This window comes from Lampetra planeri, chromosome 5 (genome assembly GCF_965212315.1).
Source record: "Lampetra planeri chromosome 5, kcLamPlan1.2.h2, whole genome shotgun sequence".
Taxonomy (NCBI): Eukaryota; Metazoa; Chordata; class Hyperoartia; order Petromyzontiformes; family Petromyzontidae; genus Lampetra; species Lampetra planeri.
This window is the reverse complement of record NC_136111.1, coordinates 9,798,436-9,817,288: the sequence shown is the minus strand read 5'-3', so window position 1 is coordinate 9,817,288 and position 18,853 is coordinate 9,798,436. Positions and strand designations below refer to the sequence as shown.

At 41.6% G+C, this 18,853-nt stretch overlaps 1 protein-coding gene across 1 annotated transcript in view; it reads right to left on the bottom strand.

Annotated features, from left to right (window-relative positions):
* Positions 1-4,324: 4,324 nt before the first annotated feature.
* The window catches only part of LOC144718825 (cAMP-dependent protein kinase inhibitor alpha-like), a 47,612-nt gene continuing 33,083 nt past the window's right edge, over positions 4,325-18,853 (bottom strand). Inside the window, exons 2-3 of the mRNA XM_078594382.1 lie at positions 10,416-10,591; positions 4,325-4,831 (exon numbers count right to left, since the gene is read on the bottom strand). Coding sequence (XP_078450508.1) covers positions 4,749-4,831; positions 10,416-10,563 — 231 coding nt within the window. The 5' untranslated portion in view covers positions 10,564-10,591 and the 3' untranslated portion in view covers positions 4,325-4,748. The remainder of the gene's footprint in view (positions 4,832-10,415; positions 10,592-18,853) is intronic.

The following is an 18,853-nucleotide window of genomic DNA, read 5'->3' as shown; positions in this document are numbered from 1 at the left end:
ACTTGCAAGCTCAATTTGGGCTCGTTTTGCTAAATGCATCAATACTTAAGCTGTGGTGGGTCTACAACTCGTCGCTGTTAACACGGAGTAAATGTTTGAAGCTGCTGGGTTTAAACACCGACAGGTTTTACAGTTGCTCCATTACAGTTGGGCCCTCCACATGAAAATTCACCTTTGAGCAGGTAACCAAAAAGTGCCCAATAACGCCAGATTTCAGAAGCTAAGCCGGTTTGAGCTTGTCTTCTTGGTTCTTTCGGTAAAGTCATGTAGAATGGAAATAATAAAATAATAAAAATAAAACAATAAAATAATATAATAATATAATTTTATTATGTTTTATTTAAACATAACAAAATAATAAAATAATATAATTTTATTATGTTTTATTTTTATTATTTTATTATTTCCATTCTACGTGACTTTACCCAAATAACTAAGAAGATGAATCCCTGCAGTCACGAAAGCTTCAAATCGAAGGTTTGAGCTTGGTTAGTAATTGTAAGGTGAGCCACCAGGCATTGCCAGGTGCTGACAAGGTGTGTGGCTCGGAGGTGTGGCCAGCATATGGCAATGCCGAGTGTCGCCCTCCTCGTTCACGTGGTGGACTCCTCCCACACGAAACAAACCATTCGTGGGATTGGTCAAACATCGGAATTCAGAATCCCTCCGGAAAAATGGTCTTGAGATTGAGCAACCCGCGAACTGGGTAAACAACAGGCACCTGAGCGTCTTCAAACACATTGGAGAGTCTTCAATCTGTAATTGTCTTGATGACGCACTGTAATCCACACAGAACAAGTATACATTACGAGAGATGTGTGCTTTTTGAATAGCCACATAATGACAGGACACAATGTATTAGGCTGGGTTCACAGGATTACTGAAACCCCATAACGACACTTAATGCGCCTCAAGCTGCAATTCAATAACATCAGGGGGGTGTGATTCTAATGTACTGCAAAGTTCACTCGGTTGAACTTTGCGCATTGGTACGTGACACGGCAGCCAACCGCGGTTGGGGAGGCACAAAAGGGGACAGTGCTAAGGTATTTGACATTTTACATGTTATGATAGGTTTGTGTCGTCATTTATAGGATTAGCCGCGATTGACACGCTCTAATGAACAGCGTTGAGTGATGAATGAGAGGAAATAGTATTCCTGTGACTGTAAGACTACCTTGTACGAGACCTAATGTTAAGGACACTAGGGGAAAATGTTGTAATTCTTGAGATGTTATTGGTGTGAAATTTGGAGTTCGTTGGATGTCTGTTGTGGTGGAGTAGGAGGCATTGGGGGGCTTGGACCATAATACTTGGAAATACTAAAATGTGAGTTAGAGATATTAATACAATAATGATTGATAATTTCACGTTATTGATCATAAGCGATCATTGTTGTAATGTTTTTTTTTATATAAAAACAAACAATTATAGTTTTTACTTAGTTTAGGCCTAACCTAGGCCCAAACAATGAACAGGCACCACGTGACACACACAGTGTGACCCTAAAGTGTCGAAGCATCACGTGCAACGTCAGGTGCTCGAGGTTTAGTGAACCCCGTGTGCAAAACGTCGTGGAACCCCAACTTGGGGAAGGCAAGAGCAAAAGAAAAGGGGCAATGACACTTGGAAAAACTATTCTTGCGTTGACAACGGAGAAAGGATGGCGTGAAATCATAACTGATATAATCAACCAATGGCATATGCACTCGTTTTAAGTTCTCACATAGCGTTTTAATTAAGTTCCAATTAAACGTGTAGTTTTTCAAGATGTTTAATGCATTGAGCATAACGCGTCTGATATTTGTGAATTAGGGTTTGTTTATGTTTTCAGTCCAAGAATTGTGCAAACTTTCTTTGCACACGACTACAAAAATCAGCTTCTCCTGTCTTGTAAATGATTAACAAATATATTACACATAAATTGAAAACTACACGAGTCAAATGTAATATGCGGTCAAGATAATAAAGACAACTTGATATAAAGATTAAGCACATAGCTTATAGCAGTATTTAAAACAAAACTCTACACCAACATCACAATTTAGTTAAATATGCAAGACAAGTTTAGAAGAAAAAAGCGTTGCATGTATTTTCTCAAAAAATGGTGATGATTTGTGTTTACCTTGTATCACTGGTTTATGTTATGTAGACACAGCACTATACCAATACATCTGCTAACATCTTCTTGGTTCTTTCGGTAAAGTCACGTAGAATGGAAATAATAAAATAATAAAAATAAAACATAATAAAATAATATTAATATAATATTATTATTATACATTATTATATTATTTTAAAATAATATTAGTATATTTTAATATATTATTATTAGTATATTATTTTAATGTTTTATTTTTATTATTTTATTATTTCCATTCTACGTGACTTTATTTTAAAATAATAATAATATCATATATTATTATTATATTATTTTATAATGTTTTATTTTTTATTATTTGATTATTTCCATTCTACGTGACTTTACCGAAAGAACCAAGAAGATGAATCCCTGCAGTCACGAAAGCTTTAAATCGAAATCTGCTAACATGGCTACAAACGACTCATATAGTTGCATTTTAGTATTTTACACAACTTCAAATACCACTTATCCACAGCCCTATTATTATCTGCAACTCCAATTATCCGGAAGACCTATAGGGTCTGCACTAAAATACCAACAAATTAATTCCCCCTATTCTTCCTAATATCTTCATTCTCACCTGCCACCATCCTCCAATGAAAAGCTTCCTATTTGCACATTGTATGAATAAGTGTAGCGTGGCATTTCATCTTATTATACACGGATTCTACACACGATTTATTTCCTTTCGCGGATAAATGGGAGTCATTTCACAGATAACATTGCAGATAATGGAATTTTTGTGACGTTCATCACTCACATCACCACAGACAAGTAGGATTCCTGCTGTGCATACTTATGTAATTGAGTAATAAGGACAGTCTCCATGTTCACCAAAATTTGGTTTTCCACAAATAGCAGTGCTCTTCTTAGTGAATGATTACACCAAAATGATGACAAATTAATAGCATTACATGATTTTATGTCCCTTTATAAACGAGGCATTGCGGCCACAGTGGAGTTGAAGGGGGCTTCAATGTTTGGAAACTTTCTCTCTTTGTGAAAAATGTATCCACTGCATCGTTAAATGTCAATGCCACACTGTGCATCGCAGATTTGGTTGCTACCGTTTGATCTCTTGTCACTAAAATCAGCAAGCACAACAGTGATTTGGGAAAACGGGAACGGCGCACGCTTGACTCCATGTATGCCGATGATAATGAGTTGTGCTTATTCAAATCTATGCTTCAATGATGGACACTTGTGGCTGTTGTACTACTAAGCGTCACAGTTTATATGCACATGGACAGTTATACTCAAACAGTTTGCATTTGCCTTTACACACTTGGGATGATTATTATACAGCTGATTTAAAACTTCTAAAAAAATCACACTTCCGGGTGAACGTGACGCCACTTGTGACCTTTCTTTCACAAACCCACAATTATCTGAACAAACACAAAATCACTCTTATCTGTCTCATTTACATCTGGTAGAGTAGTATAGTAGTTCTAACGGCAACATAATTGTTGGAATGGTAAAAGTCATTCGCTGGATTTTCAAGAATGAGTTGCTTAAGACTCTGCATTATGATTATTACTTTAACTTAGTTGAAGTAAATCTCTTTGATTTCAGTTTTGGTGATTGTGGATTGTAATGTGAGCAAATTTTTACACTGGTTTTAGAACTAAATTTGTTTGTAATTGCTGGCAATGCTTGAATTTTTGGGGTAAGTCAAAAGGTTTAGAAGCCAAGGTCCAAAGCGCTACACGGTAATTGCAGGCACAATACCAGGATCATCATGAGGCTCATCACTATGCTCTTTAATCCAGATATCACGTAACACTCTCAGGGGTAGAATTCCCTCAACGTTAGAAAGTGTTCTGCACGCACACTATAACTATACACATACTTCCTTAAGCTGGTGTCATTTCCCGTTATGTATTTGCCACAACTGTTCGAAAATAACAATGGGGAAAAAACAACACATCTATTATTATGCAACAAACGTTTGTTTAAATCCAGGTTTTTTTTTTACATTTTAAGTGAATTCTAGCCTCCTCTCTTTGCTCTCTCTCCGAGGAAACTCAGCGAAGCGTTTGATTCCACCACCTGCACTGGTTGTACAGTGCATTGGTTGCCATCAAAATCACCTGTACAACCCTACTTCCAACACACAGTGATAATACCCTAAATAGTCCCAAGAAAAAAAAATGTCTTCTTCTCGTAAATTGTTTAATATATGTAACCTTAAAAACCTAACGTTCAATTCAAAATGTATAAAATATTTTCCTTTTGCAATGTACACACACTGATGATGCCGTCAGAATGTAAGCACTGCCTGCGATGTATTATCAGCGGAGGCATCGGGAATCGCTGTGCCTTCCGCTCGACTCCCGACGCTTTACATTCGGCACGATGTTTTCCGAAGACCGTAGCGGTCGAATTGCCCGGTGTCTCAAGCTATAGAGCCACCTCCTCATTTGGAGGACATTAACTTTCCCCTCCTCACACAGTTGGTACAATCACGAAGCCGGCGCTACGACGAGGAGAAAAAGGAACCAAAGCGAGCGGGTCAGGTTTGATTGCGTTCCATCCTGGTCGTTCGGGGCGTCGCAGGCTCGGCCGTGCTCAGGTTGGCGTGGCTGTGCACAGGCAGTCGTCCTCACTCCTTGTCGCCTCCATTTCCATCGCCGCCCACCACAGGATCCTCCAGGGTTGGCGTCTGGGCCTCCTGCGACGCACCTTCTGCTTTGAAGAAACAAGAGTCGGGGTTACTACGCTGCGCACACATTTTTATTCTTGAAAGGCTTGTTGAATCTGCATGAAATTTAGAGCCACGGTATACAACTGTGCTTTGTAAATGTTTTTAATCAGTTGTAAAAAAGAATATCTGACTGAAGCAGTGCCTCGTCACCATGTCATGACGTGAAGAATCAATGCGGAAATCTCACAGAAAGGTGCACCCCATGTTTTGGAGAAAGGATGCTGAAGATATTTTTTACAGGACTTCTCCAGAAAAAGTCTTCAATTGGTTGTTTTACCTTCTTCTTGGTTCTTTCGGTAAAGTCACGTAGAAGGGAAGTAATAAAATAATAAAAAAATATAACATAATAAAATAATTCTCACGACGTTTCGGCCACAACGCAAGCAGCCATCCTCAGGTGAAGAATGAAACACCATCAAGCTTGGAGCGTATATTTAAGCTGGGTTGGAGAGGGGAATAAGAGTGCCTTGACAAAATAATTTGCATATCAAGAGGAATTTAGCATATTTATGGGAAATGCGTAGGAGGTGGGCGGGGGGTTTCAAGTCATATTATGGTTGTTTTACCTTTGCACAATAGAGGGTGCATTTTCACACACACTCTTTTGGACATGTCTCCTGAAGCGAGACACACCCGTACTCTGAAGGTGACCGAGTGAGTCAGAGGTCAGAGCGCAGAGCTGGCTCCACAGATTCTGGGTCCAAATCTGGGTAGCCAACCGTGACTAAACTGAGTTCTTGAGTGTAGGGAGTGGATGGTTTCAGCCTGGCCACCAATGATTGTGCAAAAAGTAGGTATATTACAATTGGTTGAACAACCAATTTGTAAAAACACCAGTTCTACAAGTGAAAAATATCAGCGTGACTGTCACGTGATGAACAGGGTAATGGAACTTACACTTTAATATTAACGAAGAGAGGATAAAGTTAATAACAGCCAAATCAAAGATGGTAAACATGTAGAATTTAGTTTAGAGGGAAATATAATTTCGACTGATTCATATCTCTAGAGAAGCAAAAGCATGAAATTTATGTCACAAATTTAAATAATGAATACATTAACTTTGTAAAGGAGTTATCTCAAAGTGAGGAGAAAGTAAAAGAGCATGTGTTAGTTCAATTATAAAAGCACGTTTGAAGGATATGGGTGACGTGAAAAGAAAACATACCAAAGACAGAATGTGCAGAGCTCTGAAATCCAATTAGAAATGAATAAGAAACATCAAGAATATAACGCAAACTTGATTGAGTGTCTTAACAATGGCAGCATGAGAACAAGGAAAGAAAGTTGATGATTGATAAGTCATGAATAGTACTGCTTCGACAATGGTGTGACAGGGCATGCCAAATACCCATTAGAGGCTTCCATTATACTGGTAGGAACGAAGTGGACCAGACCACCAATAGATTATATCGTCCGACCGTTTGTCCGTCCGTCCGTCCGTCCGCGTCCGTTTGTCCGTCCGTCCGCGTCCGTTTGTCCGTCCGTCCATCCGACAAGATGGCCGCCCGCTCCCCCTGCGCGTGTGTGTGCGTGTGTGTTTGCGTGCGTGCGTGCGTGTGTGTGCGTGTGTATGCGCGTGTGTGCGCGTGTGCGTGCGGTCGATATCCCTGTACCGGTATTAGTATTATTCCTACCAGCCCACCCCGCAGGGTCCTGTTGTTCATAATTATGGTAATTTAAAAGTGCATTCCTGTAAGAGTATTGGGGTGGAGGAGCGTTGCATTGGTGAGCACACTGCGCGACGAAACCTGCCAACCTCAGTTCGATTTGCAGCCACGGCTAACTTTGCTGGCGAGTGATATATAAACTGGTCCTGGGTCATCTTCGCGGTTCTTTCGGTAAAGTCACGTAGAAGGGAAATAATAAAATAATAAAAATAAAACATCATAAGATAATTCTCACGACGTTTCGGCCACAACGCAAGCAGCCGTCCTCGGGTGAAGAACAGGTCTGTCGAGAAGACAGAGTCTGAATCTGTCTTTCCGACAGACCTGGTCAAACAATCCGCACGTCCGACACGGTGCGGAGAGGTTTCCATTCAGCCGTTGGTTTGTAAAGGATTGTAAATAATAATAATAACTATTCATAAAACAAGTACGGAGGACAATTTAAAAGCAAACGAATATCCACTAAGTAGCCTACATACATTGCTTACGTAACAGACTTTCCATAAATGTGGTCAAACAATTTTTTTCGATTTAAAGCTTTCGTGACTGCAGGGATTCATCTTCTTGGTTCTTTCGGTAAAGTCACGTAGAAGGGAAGTAATAAAATAATAAAAATAAAACATAATAAAATGAGAATTATTTCATTTTATTATGTTTTATTTTTATTATTTTATTACTTCCCTTCTACGTGACTTTACCGAAAGAACCAAGAAGATGTGGTCAAACGAGCAAACATTATTGCAATCAAAGAACAATACTCCACAGGGGTATAATGCCCTTGATTGCAATGAAGTTTAATTACAGTCCATAGAAAACAAACGTACCTATTGGAGTATAATTACATTAATTGGGTAATTGATATTTATATCTGTGAAATTATACAATTAGTCGATGAGAATGTAATGCTGTCATGAATCAAACTACAAGACAACATTAAAAGCTACAAATTTGGATGTTATTTCATTACGATGTAATACATGAATCCTGGCATATGCGCAATGCTTCAATTGCATAGCTCAACGAAGTGACTAATCACATGGAAATGTATCCCATCCAAATACTCAAAACGCGCGTTTATAAATGTGGAGGGAAAATGTGGAGGGAAAAACCGGAGGACCCGGAGAAAAATCCACGTGACCACAACGAGAACATGTAAACTCCAAATGTACAGGTGTTAGGGTCGGGATTAGACCCAGGACCTCCTGCATACCAGGTGAGGGAGTTAATATCTCACCACCGTGGCGCCCGCAATTAGAGATCATTTGCAAATTAGATAACACAGTGCGGGTTCAAGTCATCGTACTGTTTGTTAAGAAAAGTGGGGCCTGGTAAGGACGCGTTGCAAGAAGAGATCAATGGCCGGTGATGAAGTGACAGCCAAAGAAGTGAATGCCCAAGATAAGACGTCCACCGTGGATATGGAGCGATTAAATGAGCAGATGTGCCGGTGTTAGATGAATTGTTTACTTGGCTAAACCCCGAGAGTTGGCAAAGGCCTGCAGAGGTCTTCATCCAGCAGTGTACTGATCATGGATAATGTTGATGAATTGTATCTAATTGGGGCCTGCACAATTGCAATACATGTTCAATTTGGCACCTTGTAAAGAATATATTCTGCAAAATTATGGGAAAAAATTGTTATATCTGGTTTCACTCATGATTTGGACATCTGTGAAAAAGAGCTTCATAGCTCATCAGATTCTTCCTTCAGTCTAAAGAAATAATTATATTCTGATTTGTGCTTCACCACTTTGAAGCACCCAGTTAAATTCCAAAGTAAGCAATACGCAGGAAATACCACGTCTGTATTATGTAACATGCATAAATGGAGATGCTGCAAAAAATGTCTTTGGGGGGGTTTAAAAGACCACACGTGTTACAGTTGACATGGTGTGCTTAAAAACTATAATTTAGAAAAAAATATATATATATTTTGTACTGAACGTTAGCATTTTTTGAACAAATATTGCAAATTACACTTTAAAATATACAACGCGGAAATAGCAAGAGTAATAATAACGTCAATTATTTACCCACAAAAGCCTCACCGAGTCTCAAGATTACTTCCAGAGGGTACTGCTACATTGGAATATTAGGCAAATTAAATTAATGAACGTTCAGCTCCATGTGGGAGGAGACGGGTGAACCTGGAGAAACCCGCCATGCACACGAGGGAGAGACAACGTATCACTGCCATCCCCTGGCCACACCTCGCAGCCTGACGTCTACAACGCCTGGCAAGCCCTGGTGGTCGACTCATCCAAGTACTTTTTTGTTATGATACATATCAATCTGTGCAACCTAATGACCACGTTTCCAGGTGGGTGGCAATGTAGTGAAGTGCTTTCCACTCACAATTGGTAGGTTTCAAGCGCACAATTCCAGCCAGGTGTCAACTCAGGCCATCATCCTTCCCGAGTTAATAACATTACAATTTATTGCGGTGCTGCTCTCCATCTTTCCCCTGCTTTTCATAACCGGTTTAGTTTATGTTGACGATGTGTACGTGTGTCACAATGTTACATAAACGGGGCTTGCCCATTGCCTCAATGGAAAAAAAATGAGAACTAATTTTTCAAAAAGTAGACAGTGGTTGTTTTAAAAGTAGTTTGACCCTTGCCATAGGAATGTGGAATTCCACCACTGCTTCTGAGCATGGTGACATTTTGTCGTGGCTTTTTGACTTTTGGATTCAAATATCAACGATAATCAAACACTTTTTGCTTTCCTGAAAAACCTCACCGAGTCCCAAGACTCATTTTTATATCGCTCCTTACGAGGATGTTGGGCCAAATAATATCTGTCAAGGTAATAGGGGGGAAACCAGAGTTCCCAGAATACTAAGGGCTTTTAGTAAAAACTCAGCACAAATAGACGAACAACTTATTTGCTTTAGTTACTCTTGCAGATAATTCGCTGCCCTTACATCCATGCTTGTTGAATTTCAAATCATGTGAATTATATAATGCAGTATCATGGCTTAAAAATCACATCTTATTAATAGAATAACTGCTGAATTTTCAGCGCATGTGACAATTCACAACGAACCCTTGCGAATCCTCTTAAATCCACTGTTGCTGCAAACGGCAGGACCAAGACAAACATTTGCTTGCCACAGACCTTCAACTCGTACCGGTCTTGGGAGCTCAAGGGATCCTTAATCCAGTTCTGTCAGAGGAAGATATGAGAAATGGGCTCGAATTCCACACGCCTGCGAAAACCTACTTGGCATTCAGGGTGTCGTACTCATGGGTGTCTAGGTGGGGAGTCAAAAGCAGCTATGTTGCTGGGTGACAGAATGTACAGGTGGCAGACGGGCTAATTGACTGGCTACGGAGTAAAATGCCTGGCACGTTTGGATGTATTTTCTCTGACTCGCTTGGTGGCTGGGAGGATGGGTTGATGGACAGCAGGATGGCTCAGCGACTGGGTGGCTGGATGGCAGAAGTTATGGGTGGCAGAGTGGTTATGCCATTGGTTGGCTGGTTGCCTGTATGATTGGCTGCCTGTATATATGTGTGGCTTGTTGACTGGATGCCTGCTCTGGCTCTGCGGTTTAGTTGATAGCTGGGTTGCTAGGTGGCAAGGTGTATGGGTAGTTGGGCGACTGGCAGGTTCAGTTACTATGTGATGAGATGTCTGTATGTGAGAATGGGTGCCTGAGTAGCCGGTTGAGTGAGTGGCTGGTTGACTCTATGTCCGAGTGGATGTGTGACGTGGATGTCTGTGTGGCCGTGTACATTACTTGACCAGGTGAGTGGGTATCGGTGTGACTGTTTGAGTGGGTGTCTTTATGGTTCATTGACTGTGTGGCTGCATGGCTGTGTAAGGCTGCTCGATCGAGTACGACTGGGTGTTGTAGTGGCTATGTGGCCGTGTAGCCGGCTTGGCGCACCGGTTACGGTGAGCTCGGCGAGTTTGAGGGGCAGCTCCCCAGGGGAGGCACCGGATGGGGAGCCCAGGATGTCCGGCAGGGCGTTACGCCGCCCCGACCTGCCCGATGCCGCGAAATCCGACAGAGACGCTGGCTCAACATCCGTCATCTCTGGCCAAATCCGTCATAATCAGCATCTGCAGGGAGAGACATCAGCAGTTGTGGTTGTGCGCTAAGCAGATTAGAGCAAGGGGCAAAACGCAAACACAAGCTGGCCAGTCACACACACCCACCAGCCAAGGACAGTGCCAACTTGGCCTAAATGTTAATCTTCTGGTGTTTTTATTCCACCATTAAGTGATGTCATGAAGCTGTCACGTTCGATTTGTGTTTTCCAACTCGACTGCTAATGCATTAGTCCTGTCCATTTGTCTGTAACGGGGAAGAACTATGCAAATTGTAAAGATAATCCAAAATGAACGGAGCTTTGGGAAAACGTTCCGTACCAACTTGGGAGTTACCATACAGAAAATCAGTCAAATTAATCATTGGGTTGTGCAAAACTTGAAGAAACAAATCAGAGTGAAAAGGACTATTTTCCAGAATACAAGCACATTTTATCCTGACAGATACCTGTCGCCTGCCATACCACTAATTAGATACTTCCATTGACAATGTACGTTGGAGGGCATCACATAATTCATGCACATGCACAATGTTTTTCAACTTGTTTCAATACCTCTATAATCAGTAATGCCTCAAGACGAGTCCAAAGACTCGAATTCGCATGTATTCTGTGCAGCTAATTTGGTATACGATGTAACATGCTCATTTGTGTGCAGCAGGAAACTGGAGTGTCCAGAGACAACTGACACACAGGAAGGGGCAATGCTAAAAATAATTCATAGAGACAGGGCAATCTACTTGCTGTACTTCCATCTCCTGAGCACTAACATAGCCCCTTGGGGTAGGTGCCTCACATACGCGGTGACCTCTGCGTGGGCCGCCGACCCCTAGGCGCTAGATTACAGGTGTCTACTACCATGGCCAACATTTTGCAGAGTCGTTCAAACCCTGTGAATAACATGTATTCGATATAGCACTTAACATTGTGAAGCAAAGGGGAGCAGATATTTAAATACCTGGGGGGTGGGGCGGGGGGGTGATGGTACACCGCTTAACCCAATACAAACGACTTGGTGGAAAATTATATCTAAAGTGGTCCAGGGTCAATCTTAATTTTGGAGCTTTCGTGACTGCAGGAATTATTCTTTGGTTCTTTTGGTTAAGTCACGTCTAAAGATAAAATAATAAATTAAATAATAGCATATTACGACGTTTCGATTGCAACACAAGCAATCATCATCAGGGCATGAAAGAAATAGCAACAAAAAATCTAACAAGAAAACTATAGACAGACATACAAGCAGACAGACATCACAAGGACACACAGAGAGAGAACACATCGGCACAAAGAGAGAGGTCGTTTCTGTGACGGTCCCTTAAATATAGAGGAGAGGGGGGCGGGGGCGGAGACAGGGAGGGGACAGAGAATAAGTGGTCCTGGGTCTTCCCTTCACCAACCCACATTGACCAGCATGGTGAAGTATGTACAGTGGTACCTCGGTATGCGTCGTTAATTCGTTCCAGAAGGTAGGACGACTTATACCGAAAATGACGTATACCAAACGAATTTTCCCCATAAGAAATAAAGGGAAAGGAAATAATCCATTCCAGAGTATAAGAAATTATATTTTATATGGCGTATTATACATTAATGGGGTTGTATAAAATAATTTAGACACTACTTATTACTAAAATTCATACGAAAATTAAAATAAATGCATAAATAAATTAAAATAAATTGAAAAAAAATGTAAAATGTAACATCACTTTACCTTGCTGAGAGGAGTTGAATTAATTCGCAAAAAGTTCACGTTAAAATGACAAAAAACACGTGAAAATTCACGGACAGTTATAGCAAGGGTTGTGCACTGAACGAGATCTACTGAACAGGCAGACTGAGGAGCAGCGCTTTGTTACAGTCGTGATCGGGGTAGACGCGGGTACGCGGTGACTCATCCCGACCCATACAAGTTCTAGCAAGCGCGTCGTATCCCAAGCAAGACGCCGTATCCCAAGACATTTTTTCTCTCGTCAAAACACGACGTATACCAAAGCGGTCGTATACCGAGGTATGACTGTATATATATATATGTTGAACTTCTTTCGCACCGTACGTAACCAACCGTGCTAATCGGAGGTGCGGTGGGAAGACAACAAACTAAACACAAAAATAAGTTCTAAAGAAATTAGTTTTCAACCGAGATGATTTAAAAGTGCATAGCTCCAGTGGCTTCCTAATATCGGAAGGAAGAGCGTTCCAGACGCCCGCACCAGCGCATCTCAAAGCGTGAGATGCAGTGACCGTCTTTGTTCGATGGTTCGCCAAAAGCTTCTGCGAGGTTCACCGCAGGTCGCGCGATGGTTTATGCTCCTCGTCGACATAGGCGAGGTGTTGCGTGAGCTAGCGTCATTGCTCCATCTCCAAGGTGGACGTCCTCTTGGGCGTTCCCACCTTTGGCTGCTACTTTGTTGTCAATGTCAACTGTCGGTCGTCATATGAAGCCCAATCAATGATCTTAACAGTCAATACGATGTCTCCGCTTTGTGTCCCGTTTTTAATCAGCCTGCTGGTGTGCATGATCATTTTTTGCAAGGGAGACACGGGTTACCATAGTTACAGAGGAACAATTGCTTAGGGTTTTTTTTTATTAATCTGGAGATAAGATCCTTGAAAAGGAAAATTAATATCAAACACTATTATGCCATTTATAGCCGATGAAAAGAAATTTGACCGAGTGGAAATGAATACAGTTGTCCAATCACACAAATGATTGAGAACAAATGTAAAGATGGAAGAGCTACACTAATTAAATCTTGATTTGAAGCTTTCGTGACTGCAGGAATCCATACTCTTTGGTTCTTTCGGTAAAGTCACGTAGGTAGAAAATAAATCACGACGTTTCGGGTGCAACACAAGCGTCCGAAACGTCGTGATTTATTTCATTTTATACCTACGTGACTTTTTCCGAAAGAAGCAAAGAGTATCTACACTAGTTTGTCTGTGTTTTGTCTCTCTCGCAAATTTAGCAATCTTTGGAAGAACGTAATCAACCAGGTAGGGTGTTGACTGTTATGTTAGCCGACTCTCTGTGTTGTATTGCATTATATTTCTAAGTTTACTAGGCTTGTTTTCTCTTTCATTTGTACCTGATGTTAATTTGCTTGTGTTGCAATCGAAACGTCGTATGCTATTATTTAATTTATTTTTTCTTTCTACGTGACTTTACCGAAAGAACCAAAGAGTAATTGCTGCAGTCACGAAAGCTCCAAATCAAGTTTTAACAATACAGTGCACACATCATAAGAGTCAGGCAAGCCTCTTCACACCAAGATTATAAATCATTTTCTGAAAACATGAATCCACTCGGGTATTACTGATGACACAGTCATTATAACAACCGATGAAAGTAACTACAGAAAGTGCTACACGGGTGGCAAAGTGATTCATGCACCAAGTTCAATTCCAAAGCCACCTGAGGTCAATTCCCAGCCATGCCTAGCGACAGCAGCAAGCAGTCATGGCCACCCGCCTCACCCTCCAGCCCCCGCCCTACCAGCAGATTGCGTGTGGGCACTCCCATCTGGCCAACGTGGAAGAGTAGGCCAAAATACCCTCTTGAAGAGCGCCCCTGTAATGGAGGCACTTCCGCAAGCAAAAACATGAACAAAGCAATTGGAGGGCTGAACTTGAACTTTTTGTCCGATAGTGGAAAAGTCCATCTTCCAAGACACAGAAGCGGAATAATCTAATTGGACAACGAATCCATACAACGGTGGAAATGGCTTTTGAAAGAGAGTGAAAGTGACCAAATAGAAGGAATGAGGATTTCACCGTGGCCTGTCATCACGTCACGGAGGGTTTCACTGTGTCCAGAAGCACACGGGTAGATGCAACAAGGAGCGGCAAGCCCATTGCTCCCCACGGAGCCTTTCCATCACAGTGGCATCACTCCCTCGCCGGGGTCTCCCAACCGCTCCGAAATGGCTTCAAGTGCCACTGCGAGATTTGACAGTTGATTCGTATGGTGTTCCAGAGAGCACGGCAAGCGTAGGCTCCAAATCAATTTGCCTGTCGTAACGTTATGAAGGAAATCCTTGGCCAGTCATTTGCACACTGGCGGCATTGTGTGTCCAAAATTGCAATCTTTCTCTGGTAAATTTATATTTTCTTTCCATATCCATTTTAATTTAACGGGGCGATTGTGTGTGCTCCTTCCCAATTGTGTGCGCAACAATATTACTCCAAGTCTTATCACAGCAGAATGTCTTTTAACATGCACACTCATTTCCACTATCATAATGACCGCTCCAAAAGTTAAACTGCATTGGTGTTTATTTCTTGTGACAAAGACGGAATGCGTAACGTGAGGTTGGTTGTCGACCATGCATATTGCAGCTGCTCAGGTTCAGATGTACTGTACGTGTACGTGTTCATCCCAATTCGTCAATCCACTACTGGATGAGTGCCTCTCCGCAGGGGGTTATTTGAACATGCCTCACCACGTTGGTAAAAGCAGGAAGCAAAGATGATGGAGGATGTAGCAAGCCCACTGCTGCCCACCACGCAGCCGCACAGCCTATGACACCTGTTACTGATGATGGTCACCCACGCAAGCACCATCCAGGCTCGACTCCTCTTTGCTTCTGAGATATGATGATATCAAGCGCATGCCTGCGTGATTTTGGTGATTTTATCATAGGTTCCAATATTAACGTCTAAAATCATTTCAACATTAAATGCGATTGACGATTTATTTTAAGAAAGATATCTCACTCGCGCAGAAAAACATTGCAGCTGTGCCTTATCTATTATCTCTACCATCCGAAACACAGATTTAACCACTCATTGGCATTCATGAATTTAATTATTTTAGAGGGCGATATTTATGATTTGGTGGAGCGGTAACCTGAGTTTGTTTCCTGGCCACGGCCGACATCAATATCACCACTGATGTTGGCCACGGCCGACAATGGAGGGGAGTGAGCCGGTCCTGTCCCTCTCCTTCACCAACCCGCATTGACCAGCGTGGTGAAGTATGGTCAAACAACCCACATGGCCTTTATCGAGCAGTGATTTTGTATCATTGCTATATTATATATGTTTGCGGCCAACCATACAGGCTATGTAAAGAGCATTCTCCATTTAAGCTAAATTTGAACCTCTCAACAAAAAATCGGAGCGTTCGTATGTTGTCCATCACAAAAGCCAGAGGATACCCACGCTTCATGAGCATTGGGTGGCTCAAAACTCACAGTCCGATGGAGGCCTCCAGTCTCTCCACAGCACAACTGTTGACAGTCCTACAAAGCATTACTCGGGGATGACGGCTGATGGTCGAGACGAACGACAGTGTGGTAGCAAAAGGACACTGCTGACAGGGCAACCACCTCGGGGATTATACAGTGGTTACAGCCTTCTGCATCGGAAGACCGTAAGAGATAGTGACGGCTTTGGCAGGCCTTCATCCAACAGCGAATAGATCATGGCTTTTTCCGATAATGGTAGAGTGATGGAGGGTTTTTGTTGCATTGCATGTAGGCTTATATAATTACAGGTTTTAACTTTGTCTTGCCCTGGGCTTTGCTTGCACCTGTCCAGTTAAATTTTTCTCCTCGGTCTTCCTTGCAAATGTGCTCCGAGCTTTGACGAAATAATGGCAATTGACGGACTGAAAGGCTCAAAGTCGCAATGACATCCGAGTCACCTTAGAACCCCTGATAGGCCTATTAAAGGTCTTAATATTTTATTTATAAGTCAACCTAGGGTGCCACATTAAAATATGAATCATGTGACAGGACTTGAATTTATGTCCCTCTTTTATATTTATGAATTTAAAATGACAAAGTAGAGAAGCCAAATTTCCCGAAGTTAATCTGACATTTTTGTCATTTATTTTAACAGTGGCTATATTCATGATCGCGTGCACTGTGTAGAAAAGTAAGTGGGCTTGGGCAGGACAAGTCACTAGAAAGGGGTATGGATGGCCAGTGGTCGAGACTAACAACAGGAAGGAAAACACCTGAGATTACATCCACTGCAGAGATTGATCAAATAAATCAGCTCTCATGCAGATGCCTGATTGATTGATTGATTGTGCTGCGGGACCAGAGAGGGGAGACTTTCATTCGGCAAGTGGATAGTCATGGATGATCATGATGAGAATGATATTTTTCGATTTAAAGCTTTCGTGACTGCAGGGATTCATCTTCTTGGTTCTTTCGGTAAAGTCACGTAGAAGGGAAGTAATAAAATAATAAAATAATAATAAAAACAAAACATAACAAAATAATATAATTCTCACGACGTTTCGGCCACAACGCAAGCAGCCGTCCTACGTGACTTTACCGAAAGAACCAAGAAGAGAATGATATTGATCAGAATATTTAATTTGCCGAGATGAGGTTAGACCGAGTCTCAAATGCATTTTCTGGAGAATCATGCTTGAGAAGTGTGGCCAAATTTCTTACCGAACATTGTTTTGCTCATAGCAAGAAGTGAGAATGCATGAATAAAACCAATGCATAAAAGGGGAATACACTCAAAATGCACAGCGACCTACTTGCTGATACACTCACCCCCATCTTGAAAGCAATGGACACAAGTAGACGGGGACTATGCAGTGATTCATCATTTTAAAATGATTATTTAAGATTTATGGAATGAATTTAGACTCACGGGGCCAACAAAACTGAATAAATGAGGAAAAATAAACCCAATATAAACGTGATGGTGAAAGCAAGACAAAAAACAACTCATACTTGAATCAAATCTTAAATCCTGAATAGTGACAATTCATCGAATCGCTGAGGGAATGAATCATTACATTCCTAAGAATAGTAAAAGGTAAAGGTGCAGTCCTGCAATGGCTTGCTCATGCCACTGTTGGCAGAAGGGACTCTACCAGAGGGAGCTTTAGTGAGCCCTTTCTAGAGCGTATATTGGTCTCCTCTTCCACACTGGCCAGAAGTGTTGGAAGATCTTGACTGAAAGCTTTCGTGACTGCAGGAATTCATATTCTTGGGTCTTTCGGTAAAGTCACGTAGATAGGTTCAAAGAAAATAAACAAAAAACTACGACATTTTGATCGCAACACAAGCAATGGCGTGTGTTGCGATCGAAACGTCGTCGTAGTTTTCTTTGAACCCATCTACGTGACTTTACCGAAAGACTCAAGAATATGTGTTGGAAGAGTTGGGAGTACCTACACTTTACCCCACCACACGTGACCCCGCTCATCGACACATACTTCTGGGTCTGGGTGGACAGGAGGTGGGGGGAGGGGATTTCATAATTTTGCCCATTTTTTCAATTGCTGCGCCAGGAAATTGAAACGAGATGGCGACCTCTGAATTGCAAAGTGCAGTGTGCTAACTATTTCATCACGACAGCATCCCATCTCAAAAGGGAATGACATTTACATTTCACTTACATTTGGTAAAAGACTTTGGTTTCTGAAGGCCTAAACAATCTAACTTTCAACTGATTGAAAAAATAAGTAATGTTATGCTTTGCAGAACTATCAGTAGAAATGTCATTCAAGTTCTTAAACCTGCCATGGTAGAACATGAATACATTATAATCAGCCACTTTTAGAGTCGGGTGGCTGCAGAGGCCTGCGGAATACAATACAGGACAGGAGTTTGCCGACCAATCTCTGCAGAAATGTGAGCTTAAGTTCAACCATAATGTCAGCACCCCACATCCACCTGATACCGTGATGGTGGTGTGTGTGGGAGGTGTGAAAAAAACGACGGAGAAAAGTGCTTAGGGACACCAGATGACCTGATAGGAATATAATAATATAGAATTATGTAACATTTTTAAGGGTAGAAGCAGCTCGTGCTCTCGTGATAGGAGTGGCCCTACTCCGCGCCAACCTAGCAGCATTAGTGTCAGTTTCACGTATTAGGTTTAACCCTGTGAGCCATGCGGCTCTTGACTCGGGTGCAACCGCAACAAAAGATAAACATGAACAAGAAACATCTTAAAGTGACTACACGCGACAGAAAAATCCAGGAAAAAACAGCAAAGTCTTCCAGAAAAAAACACCGTATTTCAACGCTGTGTGCACAAATCCCAGTTGGATGCAAGTCAAACAATAACAACCATAAAACAATGTAGATTCAAGTTATCAGGCTAACTCTGTACTACAACAAACAAACATGGCTAAACCAAAACGTTTTCAAAATCACCAAAATAAAGCTATAAAAACAATGTAACAGTGATCATAGGAACTGTGATTCAAATTTAACAATAAACAATATTCATAACATGTACGACCAAACTTTGCAGCCATAGTTGGTTGCATGAGTCATTCGATAACAGCAGGAGT